The 23,811-nt window shown below is 32.7% G+C and overlaps 1 protein-coding gene across 1 annotated transcript in view; it reads right to left on the reverse strand.

The window, feature by feature from the left end:
• Nucleotides 1–23,811, reverse strand: part of LOC117123972 (girdin-like) — a 65,619-nt gene that overhangs the window by 20,143 nt on the left and 21,665 nt on the right. The window contains exons 5-13 of the mRNA XM_033270072.1: nt 19,286–19,498; nt 15,094–15,234; nt 12,417–12,656; nt 9,422–9,580; nt 7,042–7,324; nt 5,030–6,441; nt 4,004–4,131; nt 3,631–3,720; nt 2,473–2,524 (exon numbers count right to left, since the gene is read on the reverse strand). Of these exons, the coding sequence (XP_033125963.1) occupies nt 2,473–2,524; nt 3,631–3,720; nt 4,004–4,131; nt 5,030–6,441; nt 7,042–7,324; nt 9,422–9,580; nt 12,417–12,656; nt 15,094–15,234; nt 19,286–19,498 (2,718 nt within the window). The remainder of the gene's footprint in view (nt 1–2,472; nt 2,525–3,630; nt 3,721–4,003; nt 4,132–5,029; nt 6,442–7,041; nt 7,325–9,421; nt 9,581–12,416; nt 12,657–15,093; nt 15,235–19,285; nt 19,499–23,811) is intronic.

Raw genomic sequence — 23,811 nt, forward strand, 5'->3', positions numbered from 1 at the left:
AATCTGTCTCTTATACACATCTAGATGTGTATAAGAGACAGTATATATACATATATACTAAAATAAGCAATAAAATACATCAATTATTTAAAAATGGCAAACAATAAAATTACAATTATTCACTTTTAAACAATAAAGCTATGAATATTCATTTTTTATTGGAAGAAACAATAAAAATATGAAGGCAAAACTTTACAAATCAGTAATGAGAAATAATATAAAATATGAATGCATTTCATTGAAAGCTATACAATACTGGCCTACACACTCTCTAATTATAATTTTCAAACAAATTAATATTCATTTTATAAAGCAAAAAAATAAAGCAGAATTAATTCTAGTCTAAAGCCTCAGTAGGGGATTTTCATTAATGGGTAGCCAGTCTAGCCTAGCATGACCTGCCATAGGTCAGCAACATTCAGCTATGCGCTGATAACGGCCAGCAGTCATAAATCACCCAGACATTGAGTGCCGTTCGGGAACATGTTATCACGGTTCGCTGAGTCATGTGATTATACGATCAGTCTTCAGAGACACCGCGTTTTTTATCCTCTGAAGGGTTTGTGCTTTTTTTCGGATAATTTGTCAATGTTCTAAGGTGAATATCGGAACAAATTTTTTTAGTCATAAATTTGGTATCATCATTAGCAATCCCTTGATTGTGAGTTTGATGTCTACTTGGTCAGATTAATTCTGAGATATTGTTTTAGAGAGTAGGTAATTTTCTCCGCAACGACGTTAACTTTACCGTTAACGGATGACATCATAATTTATTCATCTTGCGTTGCGGAGTACGTTAATTTCAGGATTTAACGTGCTTGCCATACATTAGTTACGGGTTTGCGCATATTTATTTCGATTTATTTTCAAAAGGGGCTGAGCTATCACGTTACATGTTGGGTATTAAAGTTAAAGTTAAGGTTAACGTCGTGCAGCGAAAACTACCTAATGTCATGGGAATGAACATCACATCTAGAATCTCCTGTTTTGTTTTATTCACTTAGGTAATGTTGTCAGAGGAGGATATCAACCACAATGGCACTGAAGTTCAATCTATGTAATTACTAGATCATTCAAAAATTCAGCGATATTAAGTTAGCAGCATTAATAGCCACCTATGTGACAGATTCAGCATAAGACATACCATAGCAACGATCTACATACAGAAACATGCCTCTGGGATCAATAATCACCTCGTTCAGGATATCCAATTGGTCAATTGGAGCCATGTGATATAATCTTTGGTCCCTTAATGGTTCATCAATCAGGTTCCAATACTGCCACATAATTTTAATATAATTTGTGAGTTAAGATACCAGTCATGCAAAGCCAATGGAACTTTTCTATTTTATTATTTTTCTTATTAAAGAGTTATTTCCCAATATAAACACTGATGAAAAGACTGAAATATTAGGTGTATAAAACACAATTAAATCATAAAATGGGTTGAGATTATTTAATACTATATGTGAGCAAGGTAAATGCAACTCTTTTTTTTTTACAGGGGTTATACAATTCAACAAACAGAACATTTTTCTTATTTGTAACTGAAATGAAGACAAAACCTTACATAATGACCACACTTATGAAAACTAAGAAATATTATTTGAACTTGTCTGAGGGAATCTGTCTTTCAAATTAAAACGGGAACTTGCCTGCGGGAATTTCACTGTCTATATTCAGCAGTTAAAGTATAAAACAAACATTGAAACATTACTGAGTGCATTACGGTAAACTAAAGAAAAAATTATGGGAAATCATCTAAGGAAATTCCAACATCTCTATTCAGCAGTTAAAGCATCAGACATGATAACTTTCATTGGTCAATACAAACCAAAGAACATAATGTGAACTCGTTTGAGAAACTGGCACTGTCTCTATTCAATCAAAGAACATTAACAGACGGGATTTACAAGATCAGTGCTGCAAACTAAAATAAATAAAACACAAAAAATTCTAACTAATTGCTAACATTAGTCTTGTGTGGTTAATGCAATCTGATTGGATAATCACCTCATGTATGTCTGATGGCTGAATTTCAACACATTTGCTATGCAAACAACTGAGATGCAGTGTCAACATACGCATATTATGACAAACATAGTCAACTCCAAAGTATGACTAAGAACATCAGATCTGCTCGCTTTGTTATCATTTAGGCGAGACTTTTTTTTATGCCTTGTTTAGCAAACTTGCCGCCTGCCAATTAGACGCCTTAAAAAACTTCAGAAATCTGCTGCTCGTGTTGTAACACTCCCTAAACGGTTCACCCATATTACGCCAATTTTAAACATTCTTCACTGGCTTCCTGTTGATAAGCGTATCATTTTTAAAATTGTTCCTTTCACCTAAAATCTATGGTCGTGCCCCACTATATCGTTGTTCTCTTATTGACAAACATGTTTCTTCCCGTTCTACTCGTTCTTCTCAATCCCTCAAACTTGTTACTCCACAAGTCAAGCATATTCGTACCAGTGAACCCTCTGTTTCATTTTCTGCTCCTAAACTCCGTAACTCTCTGCCCCTACAATTATTCAAATCCAGTTTTAAATCATTCCTCTTCAATAGTTCAACTTCTTTCTAACATCTTCAAGCACCGGTGACAAGCCAGTTTTTGTTTGCTTTAATAGGCACTTTAAAAATGTGTATTATTATAATGGTGATTTCAAAATAAAACATTATTTTGGGCCAATTAGTGCACCCGCCGTCACAAAAAAATAGAAATTTCAGAAAAAAATAAAAGTTTTTCTTTATTTTTATTAAGCCTGATGCTGCCTTGAAATAATAATATTAATATTATAATAATAATAATAATATTTATGATTGCTTGAACAATTTCTGCATGACGCTAAAAAAGCGTACCAGATATCAAGCTACGACACTAACGAATCCTAAATACAAATATAAGTAATTATTAGCTATTAAATTAATGGCTACCAATTAAGTACCCATATCAATGAGTTACTAAATTGAGCGGCTTCACTCAAAAGAATGCAATGATAACCGATAAACAGTGATGCAGTGGTGCTAAATCTAGTGACTTAAATTAATAAATGGTGGCCAACGTCATAGCCACATCAACATATATAGTAATGTCATAGTGCTAAATCTAGGGGCTCGACTCAAAAATGTAATGTTATGTGGCACCAGAAAAATTTGCCTACAAGTGGTCTGACATGTCTGACGGAGGGGTCCGAATCAAGGTGCCACTTCCGTTGATGGCCTGGAATAAAAAATCCCTGGTAAGGATCACTGAGTTCTTATAGCTTAGTATAGTCCAAATCGTGCTTTTAGCAACAATATTAGGGATTAGCAATTCTAATAACGTTATTTGGATAAGCAAACTATTATTTTTTTTAATTTTTGATCCGATGACCTAGTTGTGGCGTCGGGGAAAGTGACCTGCTGTGACAGAGTACCCAAATCTACATGCATAGTAATGATGTGCTGCTAAAACGAGCAGACTGTCTCATGCAATGCAATAGCCACGTATAGAGAACTCATACCTACAAACATGAAAAGATGAGCTGATAAATCCAACAGCTCAACTCTAAAGGTCGCAATGGAAGCCGACAGCACACCTATGCGGACATGCTTAGTAATAAGTCATGACTTGTAAATGGCTCTAACCTTTGTTCTAGTGCTTTGATCTTTTCCTCCTTGATCTCGAGGCTTCGGTTTAGTGTATCCTCCATTTGGCTCTGAAGTGCTTTGTAACGACTGAGAAGGAATCAAATGGAGAAATTCATTGCATCAAAACACTAAAAAAACTGATAAATTTGATTAAGATGATTCCACTAAATTAATATAGTATGGCACATTTACTAAGGCAACTAATCATTATAATAAGGTAGAGATTTGTAAAGCGCCAATTAAAATCCAGAGTCAGTATCACCCAGTTTTTTAATATTGTATCTCATTAACCGTTCCCATGTTTTTTGTCAAATATCCTTGCTTGCATTGGACACCTCTTCTAATAGCAGATGATATGCTATAGTTTTACCTTTCATCTTCTCTTAATTCTTCCCTCAACAATTTATCCTTATTGAGCCCAATACGGTCCAGTTCTGTTGACAGTTTTTCTAAATCATTGTCTAGTTGTTGAGTCCGAATCTTCTCATTTACCAGTTCCTACACAGGAAAGAAATTTGAGGAGGGAAATCAACAGATTTTAAAGATGAGTGACAAGATACCAAAGCTAAGGTTTTATTTGTCAAAACAACAACATCGCAACACAATAATTGTATAAGAGGTATACACAATTTTACACATACAACAAAGCATGTTAAACCTTTTTTTATGTTGTAGTAATACACTTTGTGAGAAAGAAAAGAGGAAAAGAAATACTTCCAATATATTATACATCTGTAGCTAAATATTTAAATATATACTAGAAGAATTACTTTATAAATTACCACTTACAGTAATCGCTTTCTACTTATTACCAGGTAACGAGTACATATTACCAGACACTAATTAAACGTAAAATAATGATCTTGGACATAAGGAACTGGCCACAGAGGTGGAAGATTGATTAAGGTTCAATTAGGAAACTTCCTCTTGGGAATAATAGAGACTGTTCTACTAACAAGCCCATCAAACCGTAATAATTACTCTCTGAAACTGTTTAACAATATGTTATGGTAATATTTCCATATTAATTGTTTTCAATCAGCTATTGTTTGAAGTCAGTACCCCAGATTATATTCTACTTAATATAATGAAAAATACAAAGTTTCTCTTCTCAAATCTCATGGTTTTCAAGTAATGATTTTAGTTTGCATTATATCATAAATGTCTATGTACCGTGAGATTGTAAAAATATCTTTCAAGGGAAAGAAGAAAAAAAAACATCAACAGAAAAAGTTCTGGCTTTATGATTGCCATCCATTTAATACGTTTCTCAATTAATCTGTCAATCAATCAACCCACCAATCAAGCAACAAATCAATCAATCAATCAATTTATCAATTAATTGATGGTCACAATGTCTGTCACCAATTGCAAAAACATTACGAATATTACTAACCTCTCTAAGTGTTGCCAATGTTTTTTTATCCAGAGTTGATTGCTTCACGAGATCACGATTTTCTGCTTCAAGCTCTTTTACTCTTTCAGCAATCTCCTTGTTCTTTTCGGCAGACTTTTGGACATGTTTAACCTCCCGTTGAAGTGTTGCAATCTTTGTAGACGCTTCATCAATTTCACTGTCTTTTCCTTCTAAAGACATCTTCAAGCGAGTGTTCTCTTTGTCGAGTCTTCGCTTGTCTTTCTCTACCGTCTCCTTCTCAAGCTCAAGTGTCCTATTGTCTTTCTCAAGATCTTCAACCATCTTGCTAGACAGCTTCAGAGATTCTGAAGACTTCTTAAGATCTTCTTTCAATCTCTCCACATGGTTATCCAATTCTTGATTTTCCTTTTCTAATTTCTCTATCTTCATTTTGTTAAGTTCAATAGATTTTTGTAATTGCTTATTCTGTGTTTCAAGCTCAATATAGTCCACCTCCAACTGACTACCTCTTTCCTGACTTGACTTCAGAGCCTCGATTGACTTTTGTAATTGTCTATTCTGTCTGTCTAACTCCTCTTTATCATGCTCTAATTCCAGAACTTTTGACATGTTGTCTTTCATAGTATCCAGAGTCTTCTGGAGAGTCTGCAGACGGGATCTTAATTGGACGTTGTCAGCCTCGTATTGCTCAAGTTTCTGACAATGCACCCTAAGCTCTGTAAGAGATCGCTCCTGCTGGAGCTTCTCATTTTCCATTTTTTCTTTTTGAACCTCAAGCACCGAGTTCTCATGTTCTAATTCCTCAAAACGATCGCAACGAATATTTAACATATCAACAGTTCGACTCAATTTATCATTCTCTCTGACAGAATCAGAATGAGTTTTTTGCAGTTCCTCTAACCTATTTGCATTATCTTTTAGCTTATCAAGTGTCTTCTGTAACTGCTTATTATCATATTCAACTTTTGATAATTTACTTTGAGACTCTTTCATCTCTTCATGTAATTTACGATTCTCATTTTCAATATCCCTAATCCGGTGGTCAACATTTTTCTGATTTCGTTCTCTTAAAGTTTCAATTGTCTGAGTTAGTTGTTCATTTTCAAGTTCTTGTTCTTTCAGCTGCCTCTCACTCATTTCTTTTGCTGTCTGCATTGCTTCTTCCAACTGTCCTTTTTCTTTTTTTAAATTGCTGTTTTCAGTTTCCAGTTCAAGAAAGTTTTGCATTTCAGAGGAGCTGGCAGCTTGAAGTTTTTCTACTTTCCGACAAAGTCTTTCATTCTCCTTTTCTAATAATTTGCTTTTGCTATCAGTCTGGAAGCTTTCTTGCAATGTTTGTAACTCACTCAAAAGTTTTTGATTTTCCCGTTCAAGTTTCAGAATTTTGCTTGAAGCTGAATCATTGTATTCTTTTGACAGAGAATTTCCAGCTGAAAAAATGTGATAAATAAAAATTAATTATAAAAATAGTGTAATTGAATTCCTTGACAAGCCATCTAATCAACTTGCTAAAATTCTAAGGTGCTGAGTTATGACTGAGTAGTTCATTGTATATGTAATATAATAGTCAATGATTTTTATACACACAAACCCCATGTTTTTTTAAATATATACAAACTATTTCATCCAATTTTTATGCACTGGACTTAATTAAATTAACTTTCTATTTTCAATTAATAATCAATTGATTCTTTTGATGTATTTAAATTTGAATATCAATTTGTAGGCCTAAATATCTTGTAATTCAGCCTTGACTGCAAAATAAATTTAGATTAAAGAAACTTAAATTGAACATATTAGAGACAGATTTGATCAAAAAACATTCATACTATATGTTTGATACCTACATATAATATTCAATTGACTCTTTGATGCTTTTAAATTTTGAATAAAAATTTGAAAATATCTTGTAATTCAGACTTGGTTGCAAAATAGACTGAAGAAACTTAATTTGAACATATTATACATAGTCAGATTTGAAAAAAAAAAACAAAAAAAAAACATGCATAATATACAAGTTTGATACCTACATGGTGAAACAAGTTTAGCCATCTCAAGTTCATGACCCAATGATGCGGATTCGTTCAAACTCTGACGATGATCCATCTGCAGCCTCGCATTCTCCTCAATTAACTCCTGCAGCTTATCGTTGTCAGCCTCGCGTTGTTCCTGAAGATTGTCAATCTGTGACTTATATCGCAAGAGATCAGCTTCTAATTCCCGTATTCTATCCCCCTTGCTTTGGAAAGTTTCAACTTGATCCTGGAGTAATGCATTTGTCTCATGGAGAAGCTGATTATCCTGCCGGAGTTCCTAAAAGAAAAAGGAAGGAAAAATAATGGTATTTTAAAGGTTTCAGTATATATTTGATACATTTTTATTGTGTTCGATTTCACATGGTTGATGCAGAATTGATTGAATTTGCCTATAGCAAATGATGGAAATATATATATCTTTAAAATATTATATAATATAATACAATTATTAATTTAAGATGAATTGAGGGCATACATTTATTCTATGACTTACTGACTTGGAGGACTTAATTTTCTAGGTTTCTTCATAGTTTTCATATACAGTACTTTTTTGGGTTTTTTCTGAATTTCCAGGTATTTTCATGACTTTTCATGTCCAATTTTGAATTAGGCCTATATAATTTCTCATAGATTACACATCCTAATTAACTACATAAAAAACTATTGGTACCCCATTTTTTTTTTCAGATTTCACCGCCACCTAACCTTTCCTTAATGTCATTATAGCTGTTTTATATATTGATGGATTCAGATTCCTATGAGAATTCCTGAGCCATTGTCTCCGTAGCAATAAACTAGGTCAAATTATAGATGCCAGGATTACTTCCAATCCATTATAACACATACACGTATTTCAGCATCATAAATTGAGAAATCACACATAAAGTCAGGATTACACGTAACTAGTTACATTCAAACCAAAACTACATTCAAACCAAAATGTATGCACACATATTTTTTTTTTTGACAGGCTCATAAAACGTGTTAATTAGAATAACATATTAATGTGAAAACTAACTTTGAATGTGGTAATATGCACAGAGAAAGAATGAGTGAGACTGTATTTTTTTGGTTAAGATGCCTGCCTTCTAATTCTAGGATACTGGGTTAAAATCTTATAAGCCAGGAGTTTCAGTCAACATATGACAGTTTAAACTGTGGAACATCACAAATTCTATCGTTTTTGTGTCTAGTCTTTCACTGTTGAATTATAAAAAATGATATAATAAAACTAACAATATATATATCATCCAAGTCCAGATTCTTAGGTCACTTCTTCCTAAACCAGGAATTGGTTAGACTAGCTCAGGTTAAACTCAGGAAATAATCAGGAAATTAGGAAGGAAGCTAGTCAGGAAACGCTACAATATCCCATTATTAAAGGTGTGTTCAACCTCAACACTTTTGTACCTTCAAATTCTTGGCTCTTTGTGTCTTATGATATATATCTTGGTATCATATATGCCATCATTTGTATTAAAATGGCAGCCATTCGTAAAATTGGTATTTTTCTTGTTATAAATATTTGCCACATTATACAGAACATTAAACATGGTGAAATAAATGAAATGATTTTTTTTTTTCAAAGTTCTAATGACAAAATCTAATAAAGTATATAAAAAAACTAAGTGATATACTGGTAGGTTTGATTCAATTAAATAATGTTGTAATTTTTGTGGTTTTTTTATTAAGAAATTTGGAATTAATTTTCTGATATTTTGTAAATTTAAATTTGTAACCAAATTCCAGGAAAGGTGCATTCTTTTCATTAAAAAGCCTGTATCAATTAAAAAATATATACCGTAATGGATAAGTATAAAAGAATTGTAATTGTATAATCAATGATTTGGATATATATATATTAATGCTAACAGAACTGTTTTTTTTTTTTTTTTTTTTTTTGGCGTTTATGATGATAACCCTACTGAACTTCTCAACAACAGGCTTTCCACTTGATTTACCACAGATTTAGAGCTTGTGTTCTATGAAATGCACTTCAAAAACAAAACGGAAAGCAACATTGAAAGTATCGTATTCTCTGGATTAATGGCTGACCAGAGTTGGTATGATACCAACACAGGAAGTGGCTTTTGAACACTAATTTAAAAGGTTTGTTTCCAGACTCTTTCTCAATTGTACAAGTGTTGACAGTAAAAAAACAATAACAATAAGGTTTTCTGTGTAGCAGTGATAGAGTTACTGGATTGTTTGTATCCGAAACATTCAACGTAACTATTGCATAAAAAATTAATTAGACAATTATATATAATTAACAACAGCAACAACAACAACAAAGCTGCAATATTCATAGTAATCAATACCATTTCTGTACTATTAAATAAACAATATAACACATGATTAAATATTTACATACCTCAACTCGTCTCTTTACATATTCCATTTCGTTGAGTCTTTCTCTATATTTACTTATTTCATTTTCGTACTTGTCTACTTTGCTTGCTTGTTCCTTTAGTGCATCAAGTTCGTCTCTGTATATACGTGCAGATCTCGCATCTTGCATTAAAGTTAAATTCTGATAAAGATGAGAAATGTGACAAAAATTATTATGGTTACAATTTTTTATAGGCCTATATTCCAAATATGAACTTTATTGGATTAGTGTTTCCAAATTTTTCTTTTCTGCTATTTATTTTATCGCTAATCTTTTCCCATGCTCTCTTACTCCTTTGAGATTGGACGTAGTTGTACAGTATGATGTTTTTATCTAAATATGCATTCATTTATTTTAATGTATTCACCCTTACTCCCTTGTGTGTCCATAAAGCGGCATGCCAGGTGTGGATAAAGCGGTATGCTGTCTTTATCTGCATATATGAACTGACTGACCAGGGGTAATAACTTGTGTTTCGATACTGTTCTCGTTTATACTGTATAATAACAACTTGTAGATGTAGATTATTTCCACCATAAGAGAATGTAGGCCGAATATTAAATATACATGGTTTGTATTTTCTTATTTGTTTATGTAAGTTTTCTCCTGAATTTGTTATGATGTTATATTTCTGTATGAATTGAAAAGGAATCAAATAACTGTTACTTTGAATTGAACTCAATTGAATTTGTTGAACAATATTTAATAAAAATTTATATTTGTGTTTCATATCACATGACAGGTGTCATGTGATATTTCAAGGAACTAGATTACATGAAGCAGATGATTTACAGCTATCATGTGATCAAATATCCCACTGTATTTAGGCTAACACCATAAAACCTGTCTGCATATGTAGTAACTTCTTGACAAATTCCCAGACCCCCTAAAAACTATCAATTATTCCCTTAAAGGGGCTGTCACATTGTGCTGATCATATTCCAAATGTGCATAAAGCATATATTAATGCTTGATAAAAATGCAAACATTCTCAGATTTCCATCTCTGTGACTGGATATTAATATGCAGCACAAACTGAGATCAAATTAGAATTTACATGTATGCATGAATGTTCCTTTAAGCTTCACTAACAAAAACAATAATACAGGAAGGTGAAACAAATAAAAAGGGTCAACAAAACATTATTCAAATTTGAAAACAATCTTCTTTGAAACACAAAGTCACATAATATTTTTAAGTCTGCATTCAAACCTCTTCATGCCTAGTAAAATGTAAACTTCTTGATCTTCCAAACTTATGATTGGCTTTGGTACATCCTCATTTACTTCTAAATGCATCAGCTGACTGTTGGATGCAATAGTAATGTGATTATCACATGCACTAGGTGATAGTTACTTCCCTACATATTTAAATTAGATGACGTAAGCCATAGGAAGTAACTAATCAAGCAATGGATGTTATTATTTCCAATCTTGTTCCATTTGCAAATTAAAATGTCTGAACAGATCACTGGAGAAAGGGGAGGCAAATTCCATAAAAAAAAGGTCATACCTCAACCAAAGCTGCATGTCTAAAACAAAACAAGGGGCCCCCTCCCTTTTCAAAATAAAAAATAAAAAAATTGAGAAGATAAATAAAATTATACTCAATTTAGGTATGAGAGTGGCATTTTCGGCCATCTAGAGGTGCTGTAATCATAATTTTCTTATCTCAGCCCCATCCACGGTTTAGCTAAGGTGGGTCGACCCTCCATCTATGGAAGACCCTCCCCAGGCCCCCTCTATTTCAAAATCCTGGATCCGCCAGATACATACAGCAGAATGGAAGATGTCATGAGATAAGTAGAAATAGTATTTAGAATGATAAATTTTTAAGATGACATTAGGCCAAATAAAATATATTTAAAAAAAATGAAATATACACATCGACATCACACCAACTCACTATAATAATTTGAGTGTAGTTGGCTTCAAATTTGCTTAAGAAGAGTCAAAATATTTTAAAAAATCAATTCATATTCTTCTATGTGACGTATTTCCTGCTATATTTATGGATTTTTCATGTCCACATCGACATCACACCAACTCACTATAATAATTTGAGTGAAGTTTGCTTCAAATTTGCTTAAGAGTCAAAATATTTTTAAAAATCAATTCATAATCTTCTAAGTGACCTATATCCTGCTATATTTATGGATTTTTCATGTCACCACTTTTAATATGTCATTATGTACATGTTTGCTGTGTAAATCTTCCTGTATTTCATGCAGATGTCAAGGTATTTGTTTAATGCAGATCATGGAATTGGTAATAAGGTATCTAGGCCTATTCATCAGTGCTGCATTCTATGACCCTAGACCGTTTGGAATGCCAATCTTCACTACAGTAGTTGAGCTTGACAGGGAGCCTAGACTATTTGGAATGTTGCCTATACTTGAATTCAACTACAAGTGATACTATTTGCAGCATAAAGTATTGCAATTATGCCGCCCGCACTACCAGCAAAATTTTTGGTTGGAATTTATCTCAGGACATTGTGCCTTTTCATGAAATACGTTATTATTGCCAGAAAATAACAGATGAGGGAAAATTCCAAAGTATGATCAAGGGGAAGGGGATGTCTTAAGGAATATTGCTTTACTTACCTCATCCTTTAGATCGAACATTAAGCTGTTGGTCCACACAAAAAAGGACTTATACATTATAAAAAGAGTAGGGGATTGTCTTCCGACATATTAACCGCTTTACTATAGCTGTCCCCAGGGCCCTGATCAACATTTTTTTAAAAATTTTTATATCATCTTGAGGATGGTGGGTTCCCATTTTTTCAACTTCTAGGCATCGTTAGTACATTTTCCCATCATGTTCAATAAAAGAAAGAATTAATTTAAATACAAGGTTCTTATTACAGACGACAAACATCAGTCATAAATTAATTAATAATTTATCCATCCTGCTACGCGAGTTTGTAAACAGATCATAAACAGACCATAAACAATTATTCCTTTAGTAATTACCTCTTGCCGAAGCTTAAGCAGCTGCTGTCCGAACTTTTCTAGTTCTTCCTTATATTCTAATGCTTGTTCCGACTTGTCTTCCATCTCCTGCCGTGTCCTTCGCAACTTTGCTTTGGTCTCGGCGAGTTCCACTGTCAATTGATGTCGATTAGCGGTAGGACTCATCGGCGGAGATATGCTCTTGCGTCCTTCCATTTGCACCTGAAGGAAATCTTTTTCCTGGCTAAGCTCCATTATTGTCTAAAAGAATTGTAAAACAATTTTCATTTCATTTACCGTAATTTTATTCAGGAATTAAAATCACAAAACATTTTTTAAATACAAAACAAAAAAACAGAAATGATTAAGAACAGGTAAGATATTAATGCACAATGTAACACAAGAAAGTTTTAAAATATAAAAAACTTATTTCCATTGGGGCCTGTAGAATAAATAAAATTATAAATATGAAAATTAATGAATAAAGGTTCAGTGATAATAAAGAAGTACTTTATTAAACAATAAAAATAGTAAAATCAATAACAAAATACTGTTATAACAATGAAATTGGCAATACAACAAATTCACTTATTATGTTAAGCTTTCATTCACTTTCATGTAAAATATCAAAATATGCATTCTATATAATCTTTATCATCAAATAACGCAAAATACCATATATTACAGTGCCATTATCAGCAAACAGTAACATCACAATTTATAATTCTTGACACTAATGTCGAAGATGTTAAATTAACACCTCCTGAATAAATAGTTCTTGGAAAGATCGTTCTGCAAAAGCATGTCAAGTAATATATTTAATATACATGTTATCGCCTCAAGTTATCTGGTTATGACCGTTGATGGTACAGGAGTCTAATGCTGACCCCTGAACTACATTATATAATCTGTTTAGAGATGCAGTAAAGATAAGCACAAGCATCCTAATTAATACATTATCATTATGATAAATGTTCAATTCAGCCATACAATTTAGATGTTCTATTATTAATAGTGAAAACTTAATCAAGCTTAATCATTGGTTGTACAAAAGGTGAAAAAATATATTATCTCAAACTGAAATACATTTTACCAAGTGGAGTAAGTGGAAGTAAACAAAAAACTTAGATCAACACTGATATAAAAAATATATGTAGGCTACTTTGGCATAACAAATTAACGCTATAAAAGCAAAAATAAATCCTTGATTATATTGAAGGCTGGAAGAATCATTTTGAATTTGCTTTATTAGCCATTGAACATCTGCCAAGGGCGATCCACTAAGCATACTCAAGATTTGTATTTATTTAATGTATTTATTTAAGTCTCATCCACCAGACAGTGACTCACCTATCAAGACAAAAGCAATGTTCTATAAATATTAAAAACTAAGTCACATTATCTTTATGTTGTGAAGTTGTTTTTAGTCACAAAAAAAATTTTTGGTGAGCTTAAGACCATGGGAACGGAAGGTAAACATCTTAACCACCAAAAACTACTCTAGAGACATACCCACTCCAAGATCTCTAAAATGTTTGTTCATATCTTTCTTTTTCTCCCAATAATATTATAAAAACAGGGGCAGATCCAGCCCTACAAGAAAGAGGAGAAGTGAATGTGCGAACTGAGTGAGGCTCAGGGAAGAGCTGAGTGAGGCTCAGGGAAGAGCTGAGTGAGTCTCAAGGAAGAGCTGAGTGAGGCTCAGGGAAGAGCTGAGTGAGTCTCAGGGAAGAGCTGAGTGAGTCTCAGGGAAGAGCTGAGTGAGGCTCAAGGGAAGAGCTGAGTGAGTCTCAGGGAAGAGCTGAGTGAGTCTCAGGGAAGAGCCCCAGTAGGGAAAAAATAGGGTTACTCTACCTAAAACCCCTAGCACCTTTATTAATTAGATATAGTATTTGATTGATATTTAATATTTAGCTTGGTAATTTTCTGATAAGCTTTACAAAAATTATTTTTACAAAAACTAAGGGGGGCGAACACCTCTAACGCCCCCTTCTAAATCCGCTTCTGAAAGATATACTTCTGTCATAATGTAAGTATAGTAGATGTTAATAATTTATTAAAACAAAATAATATAAAGCAAAAAACTTAAGGATATAAAGGATAAAAATACCTGAATTAAGAATGAAGAAGCTACAAATATATATAGCTATTGTACATTTGCATTCCTTCCGTCATAACAACCGAGTAATTGCTATATACTAGACTTCTGATACATTCACATTTATTATGTAACACGCTTGAATAGTTTTTATCTTTGAGCGTTTGAAATGCATCAGTGAGCTCACAAGTTGCCGCTATTGATTTTCCCATAGGCTCTCCACGTTCTTAAACGCCGATTTTTATGAGCAATTACCGACAAGAATTGCATACAGTGACAACGTGTGGGATATTGATCCAAATTTAACGATCCTCAACATAAGATCTTCCAATGTTTTGGTAAAAAATACAAACACTGTTAAAACCGGTGTTGTAGTAGCAAACCCAATGGAAGAAAAACAATATCAGTTAATAGGGTGATTGGATAGAATTTAATAGTAATATTTTCTTTTTATAAGGAGTTGACCATAAATTTGTGGAACTTTGGGTCATTCAAGCTTCGGCCTTGCCCAATGACCAGTCTGACTTGAGATGAGTTAATAAGTTCATGGGTTATTTTTTCCTAACGAGGCTAGCATAAACATGTTAACGAGTATTTTACCTCCGAATAATTATCTCTTTCCTTAACGAGCCGCTTCATTTGGTTGAACATGTTACGTGACTGCAAGTCGAGCTGCTCCATCGACAAGTCTGCAAAATCACCCCAGTTCAGACTGCAAACATTCTCATTGTTATCTGTAATCTGTGAGAATTCAATATAGACAAAATTCACAAAATTTGAAATGAAAATTTCCGATAACCTGGCAACTACCACTGGAGGACTTTCAGAGGCCTAGCATTTCCCTCTAAATAGATATCATCATGGATTAAATCAACAATAAAACTAAATTACTAACGAGCACAAATATTTTAAAATGGAAAAAAACATGAAATGTGTATATTAAAAACAAGTCTAAGTCTTAAAAAGCTATTTCAATGTTTACAAATACAGTAATTAGCAAGATCGTATGTGCTCCTATAGCAAGGGTCTAGCTGCACTATCCATTGCGCGGTGCTCCATTCGTAACTAGCCAGCTGCTCAGGCTAGACTGCTGAAAGTCCCCCAGTGAGTTGTAAGACGTTGGCGGCACTGTTTCAAAATAATTCAATAAAATGGTCTATAGACATTTATTTTTTATTAAAAAACTCAAATTATAATCTAAGAATAAGATTAAAAATTATTATAATAAAAAAATAATTAAATATTAATACAGAATAAAATAGATATTGTATTGTTAGGGAGGGAGATGGTGTTTTACCAAATGTGTTGCTACACTATTATATAATTTACCATAATCATATTTTCAATAATGCATAGTATCACTATCATATTGAATTGAAATTTTAATCTAAGTTTGTGTTCAAACAATAATTATTCATGTGCATTGTGATTTAGTCAAGGGATTAACATATGTCAACATGGACCATTATTATATGAACAGGATTAAAGGAATGGAAAAATAAAATCCATATTATCATATGAACTTCATAATGACTATGAAAATGGTAGCCCATAATATTATCCAAGGGCAAAGCACTTTCCAGCTGCTTTAAAGTAAAATTTAAATAGGTTATTATTAATGAGATGATTTCATTCCTCAAGAAATGGTACTGATGTTTTGTAATCCCTCCTCCTATTCCACTTCCTCATTCTCCTCAAAAAATAAGATCATCTCTGTCCATCATACCTATTTTCACACCAACCAGTTGTTTTCTGCTTAATATACATTCAGGTGTTAATGTGGTCCGGAATACCTTAATAACTTGCCTGGCATACTCCCTGGAGAGTAGGACATTTAAATTGGCACAAGGTGTAAAAACGAAATGACACATGTCCACAGGCATGTTGAACACAGCATCAAACAAGGCCAATAAATTAGTAAAATACTTGGAATGGAAAGAAAATGCCACTATAAGGACTAATTTATGATCCATGATATCTGTACCTTAAGGCCAAAGTACTGTAGAAATATGAAAAACAGGGAAAGGAACTTTCAACAAAACATGTAATAGTATGATGAAAACCTTCCTATTAAAGGCAGAATCTTCAGGCCTTAAGGACCAAAGTATATGTGGTCCTAAATTGGAATTGCTTATAAATCGGAAATTGAGGTCAATATAAGGTCGAATGTCCAATGCCATTCTATTTTTTTTTATAATTTAGACTGAAATCACTACCCTATTGTATTTTTTTAAATAACTCTATACTGCCACAAATATTCCCAATGCTCTAGGATCAAAGTCATATGGTGACATTTTATACTATTCTCTAGCCCCACCTTTATTTTAATGATAACCTGTATACTCTTGAACGTGTTACTTATCTACAATGTATTACAGAATTTGTTTTCTTTGATTTGTGTTCCTGAGTATGTGTATAATATCATTGTGTGAAGAACCTCTCAATCCAATCAAATGGGCATTTACCGAGATATTGACCTTTATGCTTTTTCAGTTAAAAAAAATGTTATATTAAAGCTAAGCATTAATGTCAAATGATATAATTTATTAAGGTGTACTGTCTCTCGAGCTAAAAAAAGAAAAATCCTATATTAACCTAAATTAAAAATTTGAATGAGATTAAATTGTTCTCATCGATTAACAGACAGAATAAGCATAGATATTATAGTCAAACGTGTGATGATCTGATTGGAAGTATTAGCTAAATTTAAGCCCATATACCTGTTGTACCTATATATGATCATGATGTGATGTCATCATGACCATATTTAGCCATGTCACATGTTTTTGTCAAATAAAATTTCAGCAAATGTGTTTTCATGTGCTTGATAAATTTTAATGACCTTAATGAAAAATATTCTTACCATTTTATAAGCTTGAATATACAAAAAAAAATTTGTGACCTCCACATCAGTAGTTCTATTTAAACAAATTAAATTGATTCCTATTTCAATACGATTGTGCGTTCTAAACATCTGTACAAAACGAGGTCGATTCACCACATTCTCAATTTAATTATAAAAATGAAAATGGCGATATCAGTCTTCCATATTATATAGGATTATAAGAAACCAAAGCGCTATCCATCGCAGCACTTAAAACAGGTAAAACATTGGTTTTAAATTTCCTTTGTCTGAAATTGTGTACATACAAATGTAACCACATCCTCCCCGTGGCCATTTTAATACCTCTCTGTGAACAGTTTAATCTGTCGAGTGATAATGCCTTCTGCGATCTCGTTAATTACAAGAAATTGCCATAGCATTTAATCCGTTGGATTCAACCAAAGAAAAATGAATTATTACTCACGTTTTCGTATTGTGATTTTTCATTGAAGGAATATAAACATAATACCATGAATTTTGGAGATTTTAAGAATTTTTATAATTTTAAACAAAGGGAAATTAATAAGGATATAAATCTCTGTGCAAATAAATGATTCATATTTGTGAAATATAGATATACAGTAATATTTACCATTTGCTTACTTTCACTGTCTTACATAGGTAGCAATCCCTTCATATGATAAACATACACAAGATGCTCAACATAAACTAAATTTCATGAGTCGTATGGAGTGGAGTTCTTTTGGTCATGAGAAAAAAATCCTGGAATCTGACAGGATTTGAACCCAGGACCCTGGGATTGGAAGGCGAGCATCTTAACCGCTTTCTATTCAACTCCACTGAATATTGGATAATGAATGCATTTTGTGGATAGTGTTGGAATATCAAAATTACATGGATGCCCATAGAAATGTGTTTATCTTAGGATTTGTATTTAGGAGATGCAATGATTACTCCAGAATATAATTTGATCCTTTGGCATGTAATGTTTCTAGATGTAGAAAGAGAATGTCTATAAAGCCTAATAGATCCAAGATGAATTTATAGGTCCTCAGAGATCCAAAAGTGTTTTTATCCACAATGTGACTACCAGCTATCCATAATGACAATTTGTGTCTATAGACCTTCGGAGAACTAAGACTGTTCATTTGACTTCCAGAAATACATGGTTCATGTAACGCTAGGGATGTGTTAGTCAATTTGGGCAGTACATTATCTCCTGCGTGTACATAAATATATGCATGCACAGGGAAGTGGGGAAAAAACTTTATTGAGTACTAAATAAATATTTACGAGGTATAGTCAACATTTTTATTACAAATACAAAAACAACCATGATCACTTCCTCACACATCCTTTTAGGTTACGTATTTTGAGCTTTTCAATCCTGCTAAAATTCCAACATCCTGGTAAACAATGAGTACCTGGATGACGGCTGGCCAAGGCCTATATGTGTTAGCCATCTTGGTGAAAAAGTAAAAAGTACAATAGGAATTTCCCCCTTTTTAATTCAGTAATAATTCAATATATACTTTATTGTCATTTGTAAAAAAACATTTTTTAACATAGATATAAAATTACAATTGTCCGCTCATAAATAAATAACAGAAATAATAACTAGTTAAAAATACAACAAAATCAGGTACTAAACTATCCCCCACCGGACACCATTCTGGTATTTCTGAACCAAGGTTGCGAGGCTTGAAAATTGATATTGTGATTATAATGACTTCAACTACTATACAAGGTAATAACTACCGGTATCCCCCATTGGAGACTAACCTGGTATTTCTGAGTTGTGGTTTCGGGGCCATTATGAATTGAATGTTAGTCTTAACCGTACTAACTTATTAAAAAAAGTTGGAAACAAAATCTGTTTTTCTTTTGTTTTTTAAATTTATTATTCATAAAATTTAAAAATAAAAGGAAATGTTTTAATTTGCTTACCTCTTGGATATGGTTGACAATAGCATGCTGTACATTGATATCTAGTAATTTAATGCCCTCAATAAAATCCTGCTTCAGTTCACATTGTACGGCGCAGCCTAGTAGCAACAGTAGCAGCTTCTGAATCTCCCCGAAGGCCTCTTCGCTGACTGGATCCTTGGCAATGGTGAAGATCCTTGGCAACTCCATCACTACCAACTGCTCTAGATTATCCTGAAAAATATTTTTAAAAAAACATGCGAATTATAGTTTTTTTTGGCAAGATATATGTAAAATTATGCTAAAAGTTTGTGGTTTTGGCAACTGAATTTATTTTGGGATTAAAAGTATTTGGTCAGAAGGTGCTCACCTCCCCATTCAAGTCATTAGTTCAATCATTGAAAAAGATTTTTTTTCATAGCCAAAACATCATCACTCTTAAGCTTAAAAAAAAAGAAACAGGTATACAGTATATACTATAGTAGAAAATTGAGGGTCTAAAACAATTAACTAGATATATCATCCTCAAATATGTTGAAGAAAGTGGGAAAAAATCTGGGATCTGGAAAGAATGATGGGACCTGCATAATAAAAACAGTTTAGTTTTTTTTTCATATTCTTTGAGAAATTCATCAGGTCACTGAATTGACCTGATGACTTAACCCTCTAAATACCGTCTTCGACTGTAGTCGAAATTGACCTCAAACCGAGAATTCCCATTTTCGACTGCAATCGAAATTTCGTGACTAAAAAATAGGTGGTTTTCAAATCGCTCTTCTGTTTTTATTTTAGCTCCAATACGTCAGAAATTTTAAACACGCATGCGTGAAGCTTTTGTCTTTCGAAATCTGTGAAGAACTCACATCCGCTTATATAAATATTTTTAGAAATATCAATTTGAAATCGTTATTAATTTCAAAATTTTTTCGAAATGGCCGCACAAGTGTGTACACAGCAGAGCAAGCGATTGACCTGATTTTTAATTCAGACAGCGATGAAGGTGAATTTTTAGATGTGCGAGACTTAGACGTGTCTGTTAGCGATGATGACGGTGGGGCTTCAAGCAGTTCTGACGGCGGAGATGTTCTTGATGAAGATGAGCCTAGGCCTAGAAATGTGAGGGTAGTCGACGCTTTTGAATGGAAAGATCGCGCTTATAGTTATAGATGGTTGGGTAAATAAATTATATAACTGTGTGAAATAGGAATGTTTTATATTTGTTTTTATTTTTTTTTTTTTGGCTACAATTTATTTTTTTTTTCGGTTTTTGCTGACGATTTATATGTAGCATTTTTCTGTCATTTCTATTATATTATATTTATTATATTATATTATTTTATGAAAAAAAAAATTCCCAAAAATATAAATTATACATTAAATGAAAGCTTATTCTATAAGCTTTCTTTGTTTTTAGAAACATTTTTCTGTATAATTTATAGAAAGTTCCCAAAAATCCACTAGAACGACGTATACTCAAAAAATGCAAAAACCTTGTTACACCGCAAAAGAATCCGGTATTCAAGGGTTTGCACTACAAAATAATCCGGTATCCAGAGGGTTAAGTATCTAAAAGTACATTATGATGAACACTACTTGTATTATTTTAATTGGGGTTTCACTTTCAATACATAATAAAACAGTAATGCTCAAACGATGCATACAATGTGCATTTTATAACAACATTAAAAATGTGCAAACCAGAAAGCAAATATACATAAAATTCTTTTAATTGACCTTCATGTATAATAGTTCCATTGACTTCTTAGAGAGCAGCATGATCAGTTTTGAACTAGATATTATCTTCCTCATATAGGCCTATTTCATTTATTCTATTTTTTGTACGTATGACACATAACTCCAAATAAACTATTATTAGGTCATCTTCAGGAAAGCTGATGAACCAACAATGAGAATCATTGCCTACTAGTTTTTTATTGAACGTTATTGAACCATCTTCATGTATATGTTGATGCCCCGTCATTGTAATTTTATGTATTTGTGTTACAAAAATGTGACCTAAATGACATTATACTGTAAGTCTTCTGCTTTAACAAAAAATATTCAACAATTACTTATTGAGAGGCCAGTCTATGCTACCTAGGCATAATCACTGGTGTTTCTTTTATGACAAAGTTTTTCCTGGTCGGCTGTTTACGTTTACCTGTAAAATTAATAGCAAAACCAGCATCAGAACACTGAATGTTCATGTGAAAAATTACTTGAGGTTGAGTTCATAACAAAATAGCAATAATCATCCACATTGTATTAAACACTGGCAGATGTCACTAAATGAACAATTACATACAAGCATTAACATTTAAATAATACTTCTGGTTTATAATGAAATGGCTATTAGCTTATGAATAAGCATTATCCAGATCAATAAACATTCTTAACGAGGTTGTTTTTCTCTTAATTTGAATTTATCAGTTGAAACAAGAATTAAGTGAGTGGAATACCGAAATCACTTATAACCTTTTAAAATAATTCCAATTTATTTTTAGTACTTTGTCAGTTGGCATTTGAATGCGAATGTTAACAAATACTATCTGGCAAATACCAAATTTGATAACCGTTGCATATTTGTTGACCTAACTCAATTTAATTAAATACATCGCTTTTGATACATTACACATGGTCAGAATTTCAGCATGAAATAAGAAACTTGAATCGATATGGTTAAACATTAATCTTAAGAGCGACTCTCATAAGCCGACATCATTATTAATTTTAGGCTCGAATTCATGCTAAAATTAATCATCCTAAACTACCATCCTATGATTGGCTGCGTGTGTGTATAAATGCATCATATGCATCTCGACATACTTGCCATCTCGACATACTTGCCATCTCGACATACTTGCGCCAGGGAATCATTCACAAGCGACAGTGCATTATGGAGCGTTGATAATTATATACAGTATATGCATGACTAAAACATCAGAAAACAGGGGCAGCCTATTAATAGCATATTATAACAGTACGATTGCAATTTGGAAGAATAGTCGTGCTGTTTAAAAAGCAATACAAAGTACAGGATAGAAAACGTTAAATTCATGTGCAGACATATATTAGTGAAACTTAAAATGCACAGACACAATTATTTTGGTGGAGTATGCTATGTTGGTTTGCTGTTCTAACAATGTATACAGCCCACCAAGCTCACGTTTTGTCTCGGTTTATTTTAAATGGCTCAACAGAAGTTTAGTACGATTGAAAACTATAAGAAGGCAACAATGAGTGAACTGGAAAATTAGTTCAAAAGCATTATGTAAAAGCAGTTCACACGGTCCAAAATATAATACCTTTTGTCTGGGTTCAGATCTACCCATCCAACCTTTTAATAGCACTTAAAATACTAACAAAAACAGTATTACAATCAACTGTCCACCTTTTCCGCCAAGATTTACAGTAGATAACATTATTTTTAGATACTGTACTAGCCATTAAGAAAAAAAAATTATCCCTATTTTTTGTTGTATTTTGTATTATTATATATTTCTTAACATTTTCATAGTTACTTATTTACAAGAAGAAATTTTTTTTTTTCTGAACTACTAATTCTTGTTTAATTCTTATCTTTTTATTTATTTTTTTTGTCTTTAATTGTATGTACTGAGGGTCCCACTTGATCAGTTCTGGCCAGATGGTCCACCCTCACAAAATATTGTGGAAATAAATATATAATACAATTAATGCTTCAAATAAATTATTTACCCATTGGATACTAAGTTATAAATAATACTATTAGTATACTATTACTATTCATATTACTTTCCACTAAAACAATTTTCCCCTTGTTACTAAATATACACGGAACCATTACTCGGTTGAGGGAAGGATGATCAAATGACATCAACATGAAGACTGACCTCCGCTGAACTCTTGTCTTGATTTCACCTGCTGAAACATTACCTCACCTGTCCTCAGTTTACCTGAGTGTCCCACCTGAATACCTAACAAATCTCACTCATGATTGACGAATGGTTCATGGAACATGTCCATCAAAATCATGCCACATAATTAGCAGACAGTGTCTGGATGGGTTAATAGTGAATTATATCTGTCTTTAGCAGGAAATGGTTAAATCTACTGGGTATAAAGGGAGTTATTTTATTCTTTGTAAATGTTGTAATGTAAAGCAGAACTTTTGATTCATTTTAATGAAGCTATATAAGAAGTTGAGATCAACTAAAAAATATTTAACACATTTACAAACAATGTACAGTTCATCCATCAATTCAAGTCCCCTCTATTTCAAGAACACTTGTTCAGAGAACCAAATAACCATCATCAATCTTTTAACACAAAGCTAACTCTCTAAATAGAGAGTGAACCCCAAGCCTACCCCAAATTTTCAGTCCCCAAAGTGGTCTGGATTTGGAGAGTGAACTGTATACACTTTTGTATGTTACATGACATGCTCTTAAGATAAGAATATTGCCAAGAATATTACATTAGTGAACAAAGTTTCTATTTCAAATCTTTAGCATTGTAGATATATTTTGCTGCCTCGTATCTTTGGAAAAAAATACTATACCTTCTTC

The sequence above is a fragment of the Anneissia japonica genome, unplaced genomic scaffold (genome assembly GCF_011630105.1).
Source record: "Anneissia japonica isolate Jap-2015-1 unplaced genomic scaffold, ASM1163010v1 scaffold287736_len1891122_cov214, whole genome shotgun sequence".
Lineage (NCBI taxonomy): Eukaryota > Metazoa > Echinodermata > Crinoidea > Comatulida > Comatulidae > Anneissia > Anneissia japonica.